General features: G+C 35.7%; 1 protein-coding gene across 1 annotated transcript in view; it reads left to right on the top strand.

The window, feature by feature from the left end:
- The window catches only part of LOC136031717 (cadherin-related tumor suppressor-like), a 189,667-nt gene that overhangs the window by 150,488 nt on the left and 24,029 nt on the right, over positions 1 to 15,150 (top strand). Inside the window, exons 11-12 of the mRNA XM_065711422.1 lie at positions 1,872 to 2,052; positions 11,298 to 11,548. Coding sequence (XP_065567494.1) covers positions 1,872 to 2,052; positions 11,298 to 11,548 — 432 coding nt within the window. The remainder of the gene's footprint in view (positions 1 to 1,871; positions 2,053 to 11,297; positions 11,549 to 15,150) is intronic.

Raw genomic sequence — 15,150 nt, 5'->3', positions numbered from 1 at the left:
TCTGAACGGCTCCCCTTAAGTCAGCTGGCTTTTACAAAACTCTCCAAGTTTGGTTTTGCTACTACAGAGAAACTTAATTTCGACGCTCTAGGAGATTGTGGGATCATGTCTGAATTGCTGAAAATAAATTTTCACTCTCCATTTTCTTTTATTTAAATAAGCGGGTCAGGATAAATCTTTACCGGGAAGACAATTTATTCCAGAAAAGAGGAGAGGGGGTGAGGGGACACAGAAAGTTGTAAGGATATTATTTTTCCCAATACTTTACTGTATCTTACTCACCATGGTTCTTTTCGTAATAATGGATGATACTGCTACAGAATGACGTGAAAAACTCAATTCAAAACTTTGATTATTTTGAAATGTCGAATTGTTTGATTTGCTATAAAAGTTATTATATGATAACAACATAGAGCTATTACCATGTAGTAATTATGAAACAGAAACAACTTCTATAGAAACAATTCATTTTATGCTAAGCATTCCTTTTGTAAAGATGTTACAAACAAGGGGCAATTAAGATTTTTTTAAAACTTTAGCTGTACCACGATATTTTAATATCTCGATGATAACGTTTACACCCTTCCTAAACTGTTTAGGAAACGTCATTTATATTGATTCGTCTAAAGACCTTAAACAATAGATTTAGAACAGGATACAACATTGGCCCCCGCGGCGGAAAGTGTCCAATCCTAGGGAGAGAAAAAAATAACATTCGAGGGTAACATGGCTCTTTCTGTCAAACTGTTAACCTCCCACCCACTAGAAAAGTATATGGAGCTAGATATCCCCTGAGAAGCCTTTTGTGAGTGCTAAGGGAACAGACCTGAATTTTTATACGTCTAAAAACGCGAATAACTTAAATATACTTTCTCTCATGATCCTTATATTATTTTAAAATTTATTAGTAAGAATCCAAGGCTAGAAAAAATTGCTGTTGATGCCCGAATCCACGAGCCTTAGGCAGCATGCTGAAGTAAGTACCCTTAGACCAGCCAGTACATCAGGATCCCCTACATAGCGCTCTCAATTAAAGACAGGATTTTACCGGTAGTTTTATCTGAAAAAAAAATTGAAAAATTTCCCCTCTAGATCTTGAAAATGCTTTTTTTAAATATAGTCATTAAAAAGAGCCTTGCTCTCTCCCCCACTTTTTATGAACTGATGGCCCTTATGCTTGCATATCAATTGGGCCGTTTCGACCAAACTATCTCTCATGGAATGTTCTATCAAAATATCCCCGAACTTAGTCTACCTTAACTGGCATATTTCGTTACTTACGAATATTAACGAGATGCAGAAAATGAAGACTATCGGATTTAAGCAATTATTATAGCAACTTGGTTCGCTAGGATTCTAAGATAAAAATCGCCTGTTACTGTTCCAACAAAAATATCCTTCTCTCAGCCTAACTTTCAACGACACCACATATGTGCTTTGTCACTTTGAAGCTTTATCTTATTTATATAATTAGTAGATTTCCCTAACACCCAGCCAATCATGCGAGGTGTACAACGGGTAGCTTAAGTCAATATTCCTCCGGAGTACTTTAACGAGAGGATTTTAGTTGGTTTCCGATCATAACAAGAGTATACCAAGTTTTGTGTCATAATTGGTGGATCAAATCAAAAATTTCGCGTTTTTTCTACCGGGGGTGAGGGTAAGGGGACTTTTGATTCTGTGTTTGAGGGAATGGGGCAAAGTAATTATTCTCCGATCTTCACAAGAGAGTAAACGACCACAGTTTGTTTCTTTTATTACCTTCAATCGGACAGGTTCTTTGGCTAATATCTCTGTATGTATCTCTTCAAAAAGTTACTATTTTGGTTGGGCAAATTTCTTATAAGTATGTAACGGCAGATCTTTTATAGGTACTCCAGGATTGACTGGAACTGGAACTGTCATAATCAACGTTAAGGACATTAATGATCATGCTCCTGAGTTTGTTCAATCATTTTATCAGGCCAATGTTGAAGAAAATACACCAGTTGGATCCTCAGTTATGCAAGTGTCAGCTGTTGATCCGGATGACGGTCTGAATAGCTTAGTGAGGTAGGTGCCTGTATGACCTTATTTAATGCTCGGGGATCCCTCCCCTGGAACAAAAATTATAAGCTTACATACTCTAGGCAAAACTTATTTTTCAATCGGGGGGAGGGGAGGAGAATTATGTTGTTTTCCGATCTGTTCAGTGACCATGCCAAAAAAGCAAAAGGCCAGGGTGAAAATACCGCTTCCTTGTTATCCCAATTGACGAGTCTGATGGAATCTTATTTAATCTTCGGTGGATACCTATCCCAGGTAAAGAATAAGTTGTAATACATTTGAAATATAAATATCTGAGCCTAAAAACTATACTTTTATAATATTACGTACCACCCAAACAAGCTAGGTTACTGGTCATGCAAATGCTTATAGCCATCTTGAACAAGATTGTATTTGAACAATGGACAAGAAAATAGATTAGCGCAACAACAAAGAAATAACTGTTCAATTAACGTTGGAGATTAAGGTCGACCATTTAATGACACTTCTGTCCCTTTATTTTCCCTCAAACTCCCATCTGTTGGTCAGAAAATTCCTAGGGACGTATTTGACTGAACAAAAAACCACAACTAGTCTTTGCCCTGTTCAACCCATCAAAAGTACCTTTACGTGTTGCAAAAACCATATGCTGATGATATTTTCATGCAGACTGATTAGGGTTTTCAATTTAAAAAGTATGTGCTTTCTTGAAAGTTGAACAAGATCTTTAATTTCAATTTTAAAAACGTTGGCATAAGAAGTTTTTTTTTTAGTGCTGTTGTTAATTAAAGAATTGAATTCTATCGAATAGAACAGGATTGTCGGGTGTGAAGCACAGTCGAAGCTGGGAATCTACCACTGAACAGTGCATTCTTGTTTATATTCGTCTCTTGAAACTTCCTAGTCAGGAAGGAGCAAATACCCTAAAAAAATATAATTATGAAGCAAAGCGGACACTTTCTACTATATATTGCTAAAAATTTGTGGATTTTTAAGGAGAAGAAATTCTTTTGTTGTAAGGTACTTGCAATAAATTTATAAAATTTGAATAGAAAAGTCGGTACAACTGCAGATATTGAGAGCTTAAAGAAAAATCTTGTCATTAAGAGGGGAGGATGAAAACTTTCTTGAAGTCAGGTAACAGCTGCACTAAGCTTTATGAACAAGTTCAAAAGAAAACAAGTGCTCTGACGTTAGTACTAACGTCAGTATGTAACGTCACTAAGTACTAACGTCTGACGTTAGTGACGTTAGTACGTGTTTAGTTAGTGTTTTTTAAGGTAGTATCAACTTACAAAGCTTTTTGCCTTTTCTGCATTTGAGATGGACAAATGTAGTCTCTCTTCTTTCCGTATAGATGTTGCAACAAACCAGTATCCTTTGGCTGCTCAAGCTGGCTGCGATGCTCAGTTTTGTTTTTAATTAACCTAACAGTGAGCTACCTTCAACAGTAACTTCCATATTATTTATTTTCTACCAATTAACTACGCTGGTGAAAACTAAGAAATTTGATATGAGCGGCCTCCTAGCGGAATAAGTCGTCAACTCCAAAGGGAGAATATACCTTAACGGACGAATCATTAGCCATTAGAACAGCGTTGAAAATGGCCAAAATGAACACATCGAGCACCGTTATTCAGGCTCAATATGCATCCCCAGTATTATTTCTGTATTTTCAGAATTCAGGTTTTCTGGATTGAGGAAAATAGCCCGATGACTCTGGGTTATGTGATAATTGAGAATCGTTCTTTTAATGACGGATATAATATGAGCAGGATCAAGACTAGCAAAAGGGTAACATCCAAAGAACAGAAAACCTAATAAATTGTGATATGAGCGTACAAATAAAGAAATCCTTGTTCCTCTACCCCCTCCCATATTCTAGTCAAAGCAAGCAGTTAACAAATAGCTAACTTTTCGTGAGTCCGCGTCCTTCCGTCCACCTTTCCCAGTATTAACAGTTAAAGAATAGCTATCTCTGCAGATGATGATATTGAAGTTAAAGGCTGTATCGAGGAGGAGGTTACCGGGTATGAACCCCCCTCCATCCAAACTCGTAAAAAAGTAACAATATGCATATAAACAAATTGTTGATGCGTTCTGTGAAGCTATTTTTGTATTCCCCCCCTCCCAACAAAATCCTGAATACGACCTTGTTAGAAATGGTAACAATTAGAGAATATTTTCTTAGTATCATCTGAAATCTGTGCGTCAGCTTGCCTATCTTTTTTACAATTGTTACAACTAGCCTTTTAAATAGGGTTAGTTTTTTTTTACGTGTTATGAAAAATAAAAAGAAACACTTCAGTCACAATATAGAATAAAAAAATGTTGAATATTGCAGGCTAAACTTTTCTTCTTACAATGCTTCACATCGTAAAAAATTTCTTCATAAGACATTTTGCAAATAGCTTATAGTTATTAAGATTCGTGTCTTTTAAGAACACAAAAGAACGGAGAGCATGTTTGGTAATACCAGCAATAAAAAGAGTACAAACTTAAACTAAACAATTTTCAGTCGGTCTTAATGACTCTGCAAAGGTTAGACGCAAATAGTTGTAACTTTGGAGGAATTTAAAGCAATAAAACTACGAAAAAACAGCACAAACCATGTTGGTTGTGAATATAATTGGTGATTCAGATGCAGGTTCCAGCGTCTCGCTAGAGAAATAGGGAGGAAAGGGGATTCACACCCGTCCCGAGTTTTCAATAATTTTTGAATATTATTTTATGCTTTTTTTTACGTCGGGGCAAGAAAAAAGCAGCTTAAATCCTGTTGGTTATAAACAAAATTGTTGATTCATATGCACGTTCCCACTTCTTGCCAGAGAAATAGGGAGGAGAGGGGATCCACACCCGTCCCCTAAATTTGGTATGCTTTTTTTATTTTACCATAGTTTTTGAATGTTATTTTATATATATTTTTTACATTGGGTATATGAAGGAGTTCCAGCAATGGAAGAACAAAAAAGCAGATCAAACCCCGTTGGTTAGAAATAGAATTGGTGATTCATATACAGGTTCCCACTTCTCGCCAGAGAAATAGGGAGGAGAGGGGATCAACACCCGTCCCCTAAATTTTGCATCTTTTTATTGGCCATAGTTTTTTGAATGTTATTTAAATTTTTTACATTGGACCTTTATATTTATATGAAAGAATTCTAGCAATGGGACAACAAAAAGCAGCTAAAACCCTGTTGGTTAGAAACAGAATTGGCGATTCGGATGCCAGTTCCCACGTCATGGCATTGACGTAGGCAGAAAAGAAGACTCACATGTCCCCTAGAATCGCAAATAAATACTCTCCGTTATGGCTGTTATTACTAAATGTTAGCTGATTACAGAATACTAAATTGAGAATTAGCAGAAAAAAGCCCAATAAATTAACAACGAACAGAAGTCACCCACCTTGTGCCATCAGATGGAGACATTCCTCCTTTGGGAAAGCTAAAAATAAATCCCAAATGCCAAATTGTATAGTAATTTACATGAATATATGACACCTTTTTTCGACCAAGGGTATTTTTCCACCTCTAACCCCATCAGAAAAAAATATTGTGAGCATGCCTCCTATCGGAAATAAAAATATTGATGCCCTTGAAAAAAAATTGAATTAAAAGATTGTGAAAGACTGAGATAAAAAAAAAAATATAATTTGGTCCTCCTTTGTTCCTAGAGAGACTTATGTAGGCTTGCATCCCCCCCTTTGGAGACCTTTCCGAAGGCACCCATAAAGGCTCTTTATTGCGTATTGGTCACCATTCCTTGAAAACAAAAGTAAGTAGACTGAATTTAATCAATTTTAATGTTTTTTTGTTGTACTTTGTATTCAAATTTTGTTTGGTCTTACTTACATTTTTTGGGTGACAGGGGGGGGGCGTTAGATTTTGCCCCAGGTGCAAGAGAAGCCAAAACCGCCACTGATATTTACGCACACTGGAATTATTGGAGTGAACTATTTGGGGGTAAAACCATACCCCCTAATAGTGAATATTCAAAACTTGGAAGTATAGTTTATACTTGTTTATTAAGTTTGTAGTATTTAAATATCACAAAATAATCCATAATATGCATAATTGCCCAAATCAGTTGGTAAACTTGGCCAGCTATTTGGTAAAATCCATTCCCCCCCCCCATCAAAAACAATTTGGATAGTAGCGCCTCTGGTCGGTACCAGACCAAGCCCGCGCGTAGTATTTACTCGTACTTCATAGTTCCAGACTGTAATATCTCTGCACTATATCTATTATCTATCCTGTTATATCTATTTTCAAATGATTTTCTTTAACTTTATCTTACCGTCATGATTACTCATACCCCCCGAAACCTAAGAGAGAAGAATTGAAAAGAATAAAAATATAAAAATAAATACTATAGGATATTAATTTTCATGCGTTCTGCCTATATTTTGGAATTTAGATTGAATATTCCAAAGTTCCTTCTTTTCTTCATTATTTGGTATGCTTTCTCTTCAGCTGCTCAGTTTTGCATACGCTGGAAATTATCCACAGATGGAATTTCCTGTTGGAGGAGGGGAAATTTTTCAAAAAGTATTTTTCCATGGGGGGCGGGGATATTTAAGTATTACCTGAAACTGGTTGATGCTTTGATGTTATTATATCGGTGAAGCGGATTAATTTTAAAGTTTGCAGTTTTAATGCTGCAAACTTTAATGGAGAAAATGGAGAAAATTGGAGAAAAAGGTTTTGGAGAAAAGGGTTATTAATTTTATTATAATTTATATTTTGTTTTTGCCAAAACTTTAGAAGATTCAGAAATAAACACGTGATCAAATGGCATTTCAAAATGCCTTCAGGTGAGCCTTTAAAGGGAAGTGGGCAAACAAAATGTTGAATTCACAATTTACAAAACTGTTTTCTGAGGTCGTTTAGTTTAAAATCATAAAACGGTTTGCCGAAACTTCACTGTCTAAGTTAAATTTCTTTATTAGCTGTTTTACTCCTTGTGTCAATATTTGCTTATGCCACGTTGATCCTTGTTTGAGTCCAGCCAAAGAGAAAAACAATTGATTAGGGTCTTCCATTTTCGTTTAGACTTTCATACGGAGCCATTGATAGCACATAGGAGGTCAAATCAACCTTTCACTTGCTGGGCCTTTTTTACAAGGATAGATAACAAGGTTGTCGTCAAACCTCGCGGCAGCTGGAATCAAACCCCGGGTCCAGTATTGCTGGGCAGAGCAACAACCCACTGTGAAATCTTTTACCCTTCTCAGTCAAAGTGGTGACCATTCACGAAAATTTAGGGGGGGATGTATATTTATTTTTTTTTTACTTTTTCCCTGAAGATTCAAAAAGATATTTCTGGTATCTACGTGGACGTTCTTGTTTCTTTTTAATTTTTCAAATGAAACACAGAAACAAAATGTTTCAAAATCTAGGGGGCAAATGTCCCCCGCCCCTGCCTCCCCTCTAATTAGTGTCCCTACTGAGTTAATTGTGCAGTTATATACCATTAATAAAGAAATACGACTTCTTTGGGATGGGAAGGAAGTTTATAGCGTATTTAATTATTTTATCATATAGTCAAAGAGTTCATAATTTAGGGGGATGAGAGCGGAACCTTTGCTTCAGTCGTTCTTTTTTCATGGTTCTTTTTCGTTTGAATGTAAATTTTTCAGTTTACTCCACTTCCTCCTTAGTCTCCTTAACCTCCTTAGTCTCCTTAGTCCACTTAGTCTCCTTCTCCTCTTATTCATTTTCAACCTTGTTTGTTTCTTCTTTTTCTTTTTTTAATTTGACACCCATCAAATTATTTTTTTTTAATTTGGCCAAAAAAATTTAATTTGTCTGCCAATTTTTTTTTAATTTGTTTCTTCTTTTTTTTCAATTTGGCGCCCGCTACTACCAAAAAACGCACTATGGAGGTTTTTTTCCTCTAAAAGTTGAATTTCTATCTTACGAAAAAAATTAAATTAATTTAAAAATGGTTTTTTAAGTTTCCATATAACGAATAAAAAAAAGTCAGCTTTCATTTTCACTGTCCTTGGTACTCCGGCGTCGTTCTCAAAACTACTACTACTATTACTAATTAACTACAACACCAAGTCAACTGATGCCAACAGAGCTATGCACACTCCTCCTCCATCCCAATCTATCCAAAGCCACCCTCCGAAGAAGTTTCTATTTCTCTTACATCTCTCCTTACAAAATTCTTCCATCCCATTTCGGGATGAAAAGCTTTTCGTTTGGCCCTGGACGGTTGCCCGACAGGGACGATCCTGTGCAATCTGTCATCCTTCACTCACAGAACGTGTACTAGCCATTCCGTTTTTCCGTGATCCTCTGAAACCAACCAAAGGCTCTGCGGAAGCAGCATGGTCGAAAATATTTACTACAGAAAACAAAAGCATCCGAAAAAATACGCTGTATTATTTTGTATAGTAAAGACATAATAATCACTAGCCTTAGGAAATACATTTCATGTCTGAGTAGTTTAATTTTGAATACTTTTCTTCCTTAAAAAAGAGGCGAGCCCCTGGCGTGAAGTTAAATAAATCGGAGAAAAAACCAGTCACAGACTGTGACGTGTTCATTGATCGACAGTTCGTGTCTCTGTTAGCACAGCATGAGGTTTTTGAATTTTACATGAATTTATTCTGTCTTTGAGTCTTTTGGGACACAGTGTTGCCGTACGAGGTGTATTTGAGCCATTTCGGCAATTTTTTAGATAGCTGCATTTTCAATTCTTCACACTTAAGCAAATTTGAAATAAAGTAAAGCATGAGAACTTAAAAATACATTTTTATGAACGTTGAATCATATTTAAATACACCTTTTTTAGGTTATTTAGCTAAGACTGGCACGTACGCAGGGGGTTCTTCGGGTCCGCCCCCCCTCGAGATTTTGTGTAATGTTTAATTTCCCCATGGTTTCTTGGGATTTCTGGCAAAAATAGGACATTTATTAAGAATCTAGATACATGTGTGAAGCCTTTTTTGGGAGATTTTACAGCATGCAATTATCCGGTCAAGTCACTGCCCAATTATTAATCCATTTTCTGTCTAACTTTTTACCCTCTTTGAAGTAATAAGCAATTGTACAGTCATATCTTTTTGTAAAGAGAGTTTGCTTTCCAAAGCAAAATAGAATTATCCTTGATATTAGGGCCTTTTCTCCCCTTTTCAGGATAAAGTACAGCTTTTAATGGATCAATTTTGGAAACTATAATTTTTAATTAAAATCTACGTTTTTGCAATAGAAGAACTACCCCCCACAGCACCCATATTGCACTGTTAACCATAAAATTTCCCTTTCAGTGGGATATAAATGATACATCACTGGTTCTAAATCGCTATGAACATAACCTGAGCCTAAAACGTACTTTTGAGGCTTCAGTCTTCTTCCCCTCATCCGCTACAATACTACGGATTAATGTTTATCTATATTTTCCGATATACGTGCTTTTTGCATTACTAAATAAAAAAGTGCTACTTTATATCTGCTGTTTCGAAGGTTTTGCCCCCCCCCCGAAGAAAATTCTTGCGTACGTGCCTGAGCTAAGATATCTCGGCCTTTGTGCTCTAAAAATTGTTCCGTTAACTCTTATTTAATTGATTGCGTTATTTTGTACTGGACATCTGGTAACGTTAGTTGGGTATGTCTTTTTTATTTTGTGAGTTAGATATTGAGTTGTTGTTCCGGCAAAGCCAGCGTTAAAAGAATTTCATTAATAACCACCAACCTTTTTTGTCATTATGGCGGCCAATCGTTAATGAATGCTGCAATAACAGAATCGAATTTTTATCGAATCAGCGAGCGTCTAATCAGCATCTTAGTTTTTGTCGAATCAAGTATCTCGAGTTTCATATAAAATACTAAAATCTTGGCTGAAGCTAATGAAATGCCTGGTGGAATTTAGGGCAAGGATGGTAATGTTCATAGGATTTGTTCGCCAAACAGTGTTCACTTGGCACTTTCGTGCGGGGGAAGGTGTCTTGAGCCTCTTGCCGACTGGTATCTTAAGATAAATGCTACCTCCCTCCCTTTTTTTCAGAAAAATCACTAGTTTCATAAAAATGCTAAAATGTCAGCATAAGCACATTAAATGGTACGCGGTATCAAAATACAGTCTTGTTCATTTCTCGAGAGGAGGGTTATAAAAAGTTTTCCTTCGGGGGGTACTAGAAAAACGCAAAAAATTGTTTTATATTCATTTTTGTTACGTTTTTACTAGTCGGACAAACATTTCGGGGTGAAGGGTTCAAATCCCTTCCCCTTGGATACGGGCTTGCCGAAACCTCTCAAAAATGGTGTGTGATCGATATTAAAACTTCACCGTCGGAATCACCATAACCGACAAAACAAAAATTACAATCTCCTAGAAAAACCCCTTTCCGTGGTCCTTGTCTTGCAAAACATAAATTTTCCAACATTTTATTGAAACTATTTGCTTTTTACTATTGAATTTCATTTTCCTGACATAATTTATTGTAGAAACTTGTACAGAGTCTTACATGCATGTGAGTCTTAACGAAAAAATATTCAGTATATGTGTACATGAAAATGAGAAAGGAAGAAAGGTGGATAATTGAAATGAAGCGAATGGTGAAATGAAAAGTGGAAGAAAAATTCATAGAGAGAGAAGCGGATGCAAAAAGGAAAAAAAGAAAGAAATGTGGGTAGAAATTTGTAGTATGTTACAAATTTTTATGGTTTCGCAATTTAGTATTTTTCGTGTTACAGAAATAAGAATACAATTTTTTTACCATTCTCAGCGAATAGTCCAATCTCTCTCTCTTTACAGGTGTGATATGGAGCTTAAAGAAAATATGTTTTACTATCTTACTTACCCACCAAGAACCTTATAAAATCGTCGAGTTCTAGAGATTGGCTAATGTCCAAAGAAAAAATACTTTTTACTAATTTGTCGAAGTAGCAAGGAACAACAGATAGATTCAAGCTTTGTGTACTAAATGCAAAGAAAAAAGGTTTATACCCTCCCCCTCGACAGGCCCACTGGTCGGTAGCACAGGACAGCTCAAACACCATTTTCGCAAAAAAATACTCAGAACAGAAAAAAAAACTAAACTACCTTTCGCTGATCTTCTGAAGACCCGAATGAGTGGAAACCCTTCATGTTAGAAGTAGTTATTGAAGTTTTCAACAGAAGGTTAGTGAAAAGGTTTCTGAGTTCGGGGGCCTAGGTTAGTGAATGTGTTTTTGACTTCGGGGGCCTGAAGACCCCACTTACCTTTTCTTGTATTTCAGCATATGTTTCAATATCTTTGATCGTATTCCCCTCTTCTTTAGGTATTCACTTGTTGGAAATCATGCTGCTTTCAAAATTGACCCCGAAACGGGCATTGTATCAACGCATGCGTCCCTTGATAGAGAAACAGTTACAACTTACAACTTGCTAGTAATGGCAACCGATAGCAACCCAGCAAATATGTTGTCAGCAACAGCTAGTCTAGTCATTTCAGTATCAGATGTGAACGATAATGTACCAGCCTTCTCTTCCAGTTCAAATACAGTTGTATTGTCAAATAACTTACCAATTGGTAAGTAATATGTATTTTATAATTTTGATTTAAACTCTTATTTAGTTCTAAGACTTTATTCATCACCCTAATGATGTAAAAAGCATTATTTTGAACAAAAAAGATGTTGAAAGTCTACATTCCTTTGAAAATAAATCTGAAGGCTTAAGCAGGTCGGCCGCGGTGATGCAATGTGGTGATTCAAAGAGTAGCGTGTTATACAACACATATTTTAGAGGATTGTAACAAATATGTTTAAGTTTTTTTTTACCGTTATTAATATGTGGACTTTTGTAAGATATGTATTTTCTAGGTATCAAAAATATGGCTGAAGCAAATTTGATATCAAAAGCTCCGGCGAGCAAACCCCCGTTTAATTCAGCCCTATTCCGCTAAACCCTGATCGAAATCAACTCCATTTAACTCAGTTCACATACAATTCAATACGCATTCAACTTAACTCCCACTCAATTCAACCCCATGCCACTCAGCCTAGGTTAACTCAACCCACATTCAACTCAATCCCATTCAATCCAACCTGTTGCGAGGATTGAATTGGACTGGGTCGAAACGAACAAGGTTTGGGGTGCATGGGCTCATTTAAACAGGGTTGAATTAAATTTTGTATGAATTGTTTGGGGGTCGAGTTAAATGGGATTAAATAAAATGCGGGCTGGGTTGAGTAGAATTGAGTGAAACAGGAATTGAGTTAATCAGGAGTTGAACTAAGCGCGGGCTAAGTTAAATGGCGTTGAATTAAACAGGGACTGAGTTAAGTGGGAACCCAAAACCTACAACTTTCCCCTATTTCTGAAAATGAGAAGAAAGATGAGAATAAGGAAAAAGGGAGAGATGTTTTCAAAACCTAGAAATTTCTAATTATCTTAGGAACAAGATAAGATAATATATGTTTTAACGCCAATAGAACTGTTTTATTTGAAGAAATGGAGTATAAATCGTAAATTAAAAAAAAAAACTAAAGTATTTGGAAACATTACTGTCGAGATGGCTGTAATTGTGATTATTTTTTTCTAAGTCTTGTTTTTTTTTTAATTTTCAGTCAAGACTTTCAGTTTGACTTTCAGTTAAGCTTTCAATTAAGACTGAAAGTGTGATTAAACTTTTTTCAACTTCTCTTTTCGGCAATATTGTTAGTTCCCTAGTTAGATGAACTTCGAATCTGTATATTTTGAGGAAATGACTTCAAGAATACATTTTCGTTACTAAGAAAATGTAAATTAATGTAAGATAATTGTTTTAATTTTTTTCAGTTGAAACGTCATCAAAATTGTGCTTATCTTATCTTTAATGCTTGCATTATCTAATTGAATTCAAAATAACCCAGAATAGAAATTCATCTCAGGAATTCAAACTACCTCCTACCCCAACCAGCAGGTACCTCCTAGCTCTAAGCTCAACCCTCTCCAAGAGCGTTCTAGGTTCTTCCTAGGGTGACGGGGGAAGGGATTGAGGAATAGAACAAAGTAAGAACTTTTCTTGTACAAAGTATCTCTTCGTCAATAACAATTGGAAAATTTGAAGTATATTTCTCAGTTTTTCACTATTAACTAAAATTTAGATTACTGAAGCTTTCGGTTACTTTCATGATTTTGTCTCTCGTTTCTAAACTCGTAGAAACGAGTAAACGTCGAGTAAACGTCATCAAACGTTGCAACAATCATTCCAAATCTAGAAAGTATGAAGCAGGCACACACATATGCTTTTTAGGGGGGGGGGGAGCAACAACAAAAAAAATTCATAATTTAAATAAGAAGTTCGAAAATATTGGAATTTCTGGGGGTGGGGTGCTTTGGACCCGAAGATTATCCCTGAGCACTTGCCTCAGATGTAGGATACGATGTTTTCGTGTCTTACATTACCAGAACTCGTTCTTTACAATCTATTTTACGTTTTTCTTTAGGTCACTTGACACTTTCAGAATTTTTGTCCTGAAATAAATTAAATTCAAATGAATTATATTACACTAAAGTTATTAGCAATTAATATCCAAATTAAAAATATAAGATATAAGTTAAAATGAAAATTAAAGTTAAAATGCAGATTAATAAATTGAATAAAATATTTTATTCTTCTTGAAACCTATTTTAGTCAAGTGTACCATTGTTAGCAGTTAAATGATTTATTTTAAAATATTCTTCTTTTCTCAATTTTCGATCTTTGTAATAAATTTGTAATTACCCTAGAATTAACCCATCCCACGCCCATCATTTCCCCAAATACTTCCGATCAACATTTTGATATAGCCGAAAGTTTTGGAAATTATGTCTGTGAGGAAGACTCCCCCTCCCCTACAGCTCTTAGGGCAAGGGTTGTAAGTTGTGTCTTGGGGGAATATAAGATTCTTATAGAAAGAGTGGTCGTATATGCTTTGGAGGAGACTCGTTGGATTGGTAATTAGAAGTTCTAGTGCCCAACCTTTGATATAATCTAAGGTCTTTGTAATAATCTTCGTTTTGACTCCAAATCTAAAAAAGATGAAGCAGCGAGAATATCGTGTCTCACCTTAATGTAATTCGTTGTTTACGATCTATTTCATAGTTGCCTCAAGGTTACTCGGTTCTTTCGTGATTTGTTTCTTGAAAGTTAATGACGGCGGCTAATCTTAAAAAGTGTGTTCTTAGATGTAAGCATGGTCTAATATATATCTCGCTGAAGATGTAATGTGTCATAAGAAATTACTAGGCTTTTGAAATTACTTATTTCCTTTTTGTCTTGACGACTTTTGAATTTAACGATTTATTTCTCCATAGCCAATTAGTAGCTTTTCCCCAAATGATTAAAACCATGATTGAAGTAAGACATAGCCAGTCACGCAAGCACCATGGATTTTTGGTAAATAATATTTTTCCCGGGGGGATTAGGGTAATAAAAAAACAGATTTAGTATATAAATTAAATAAGAAGGGCCCAGAAATTCAAGTAATTTGATATTTCAGAAAGGATTGGGGCCTGAGGCCCCCCTCCTTGTGTACATCTCTGTAGCCAGTATTTCACTTAAGAGGGTAAGGGGTGATTTCCAAAAAAATCTTTAAGGAAATGTTTGTGTGCTGCAGAAGCGTATAGGCTATTAACTTTACTCATAATTTTCCATTTATCTGCGCATTGAAAATGATCAAACAGTTCGTGGTAATGGCCTGTAAGTAAGGAATGACCCGGCTCAATAGTAACTGAAACTCTAAAAGCGAAATTTTGATACCACTAGATATATCAAAAGAATAAGTTTTTTGTGCTGATTTTAAATATATAAGTCTCATTAAGTTTAACATTGCCCATCAAAGGTTACGAGCCTGAGAAGATTTGCCTGATTTTCAAAAAAGGGAGAAGTACCCCCAAAAAATCATAGAATCTTAACAAAAATTACACCATCAAATTCAGTGTATCAGAGAACCCTACTGTAGAGGTTTCAAGCTCTTTATCTTAAAAAATGTGGAATTTTGTTTTTTTTTTTCGTCAGAAGAAAGATCACGGAAGAGTATTTATTTGTTTTTTTTATTTGTTTTCCCCATGGGTGATCGTACCGACCCAGTGGGTCTTGAGCAATGGAAGAGGGCTTATTCTAACAGAAATTAAAAGTTCTAGCGTCCTTTTTAAGTGGCCTAAAAA

The sequence above is a fragment of the Artemia franciscana genome, chromosome 10 (genome assembly GCF_032884065.1).
Source record: "Artemia franciscana chromosome 10, ASM3288406v1, whole genome shotgun sequence".
NCBI lineage: Eukaryota > Metazoa > Arthropoda > Branchiopoda > Anostraca > Artemiidae > Artemia > Artemia franciscana.
This window is presented reverse-complemented; position numbering and strand designations above follow the sequence as displayed.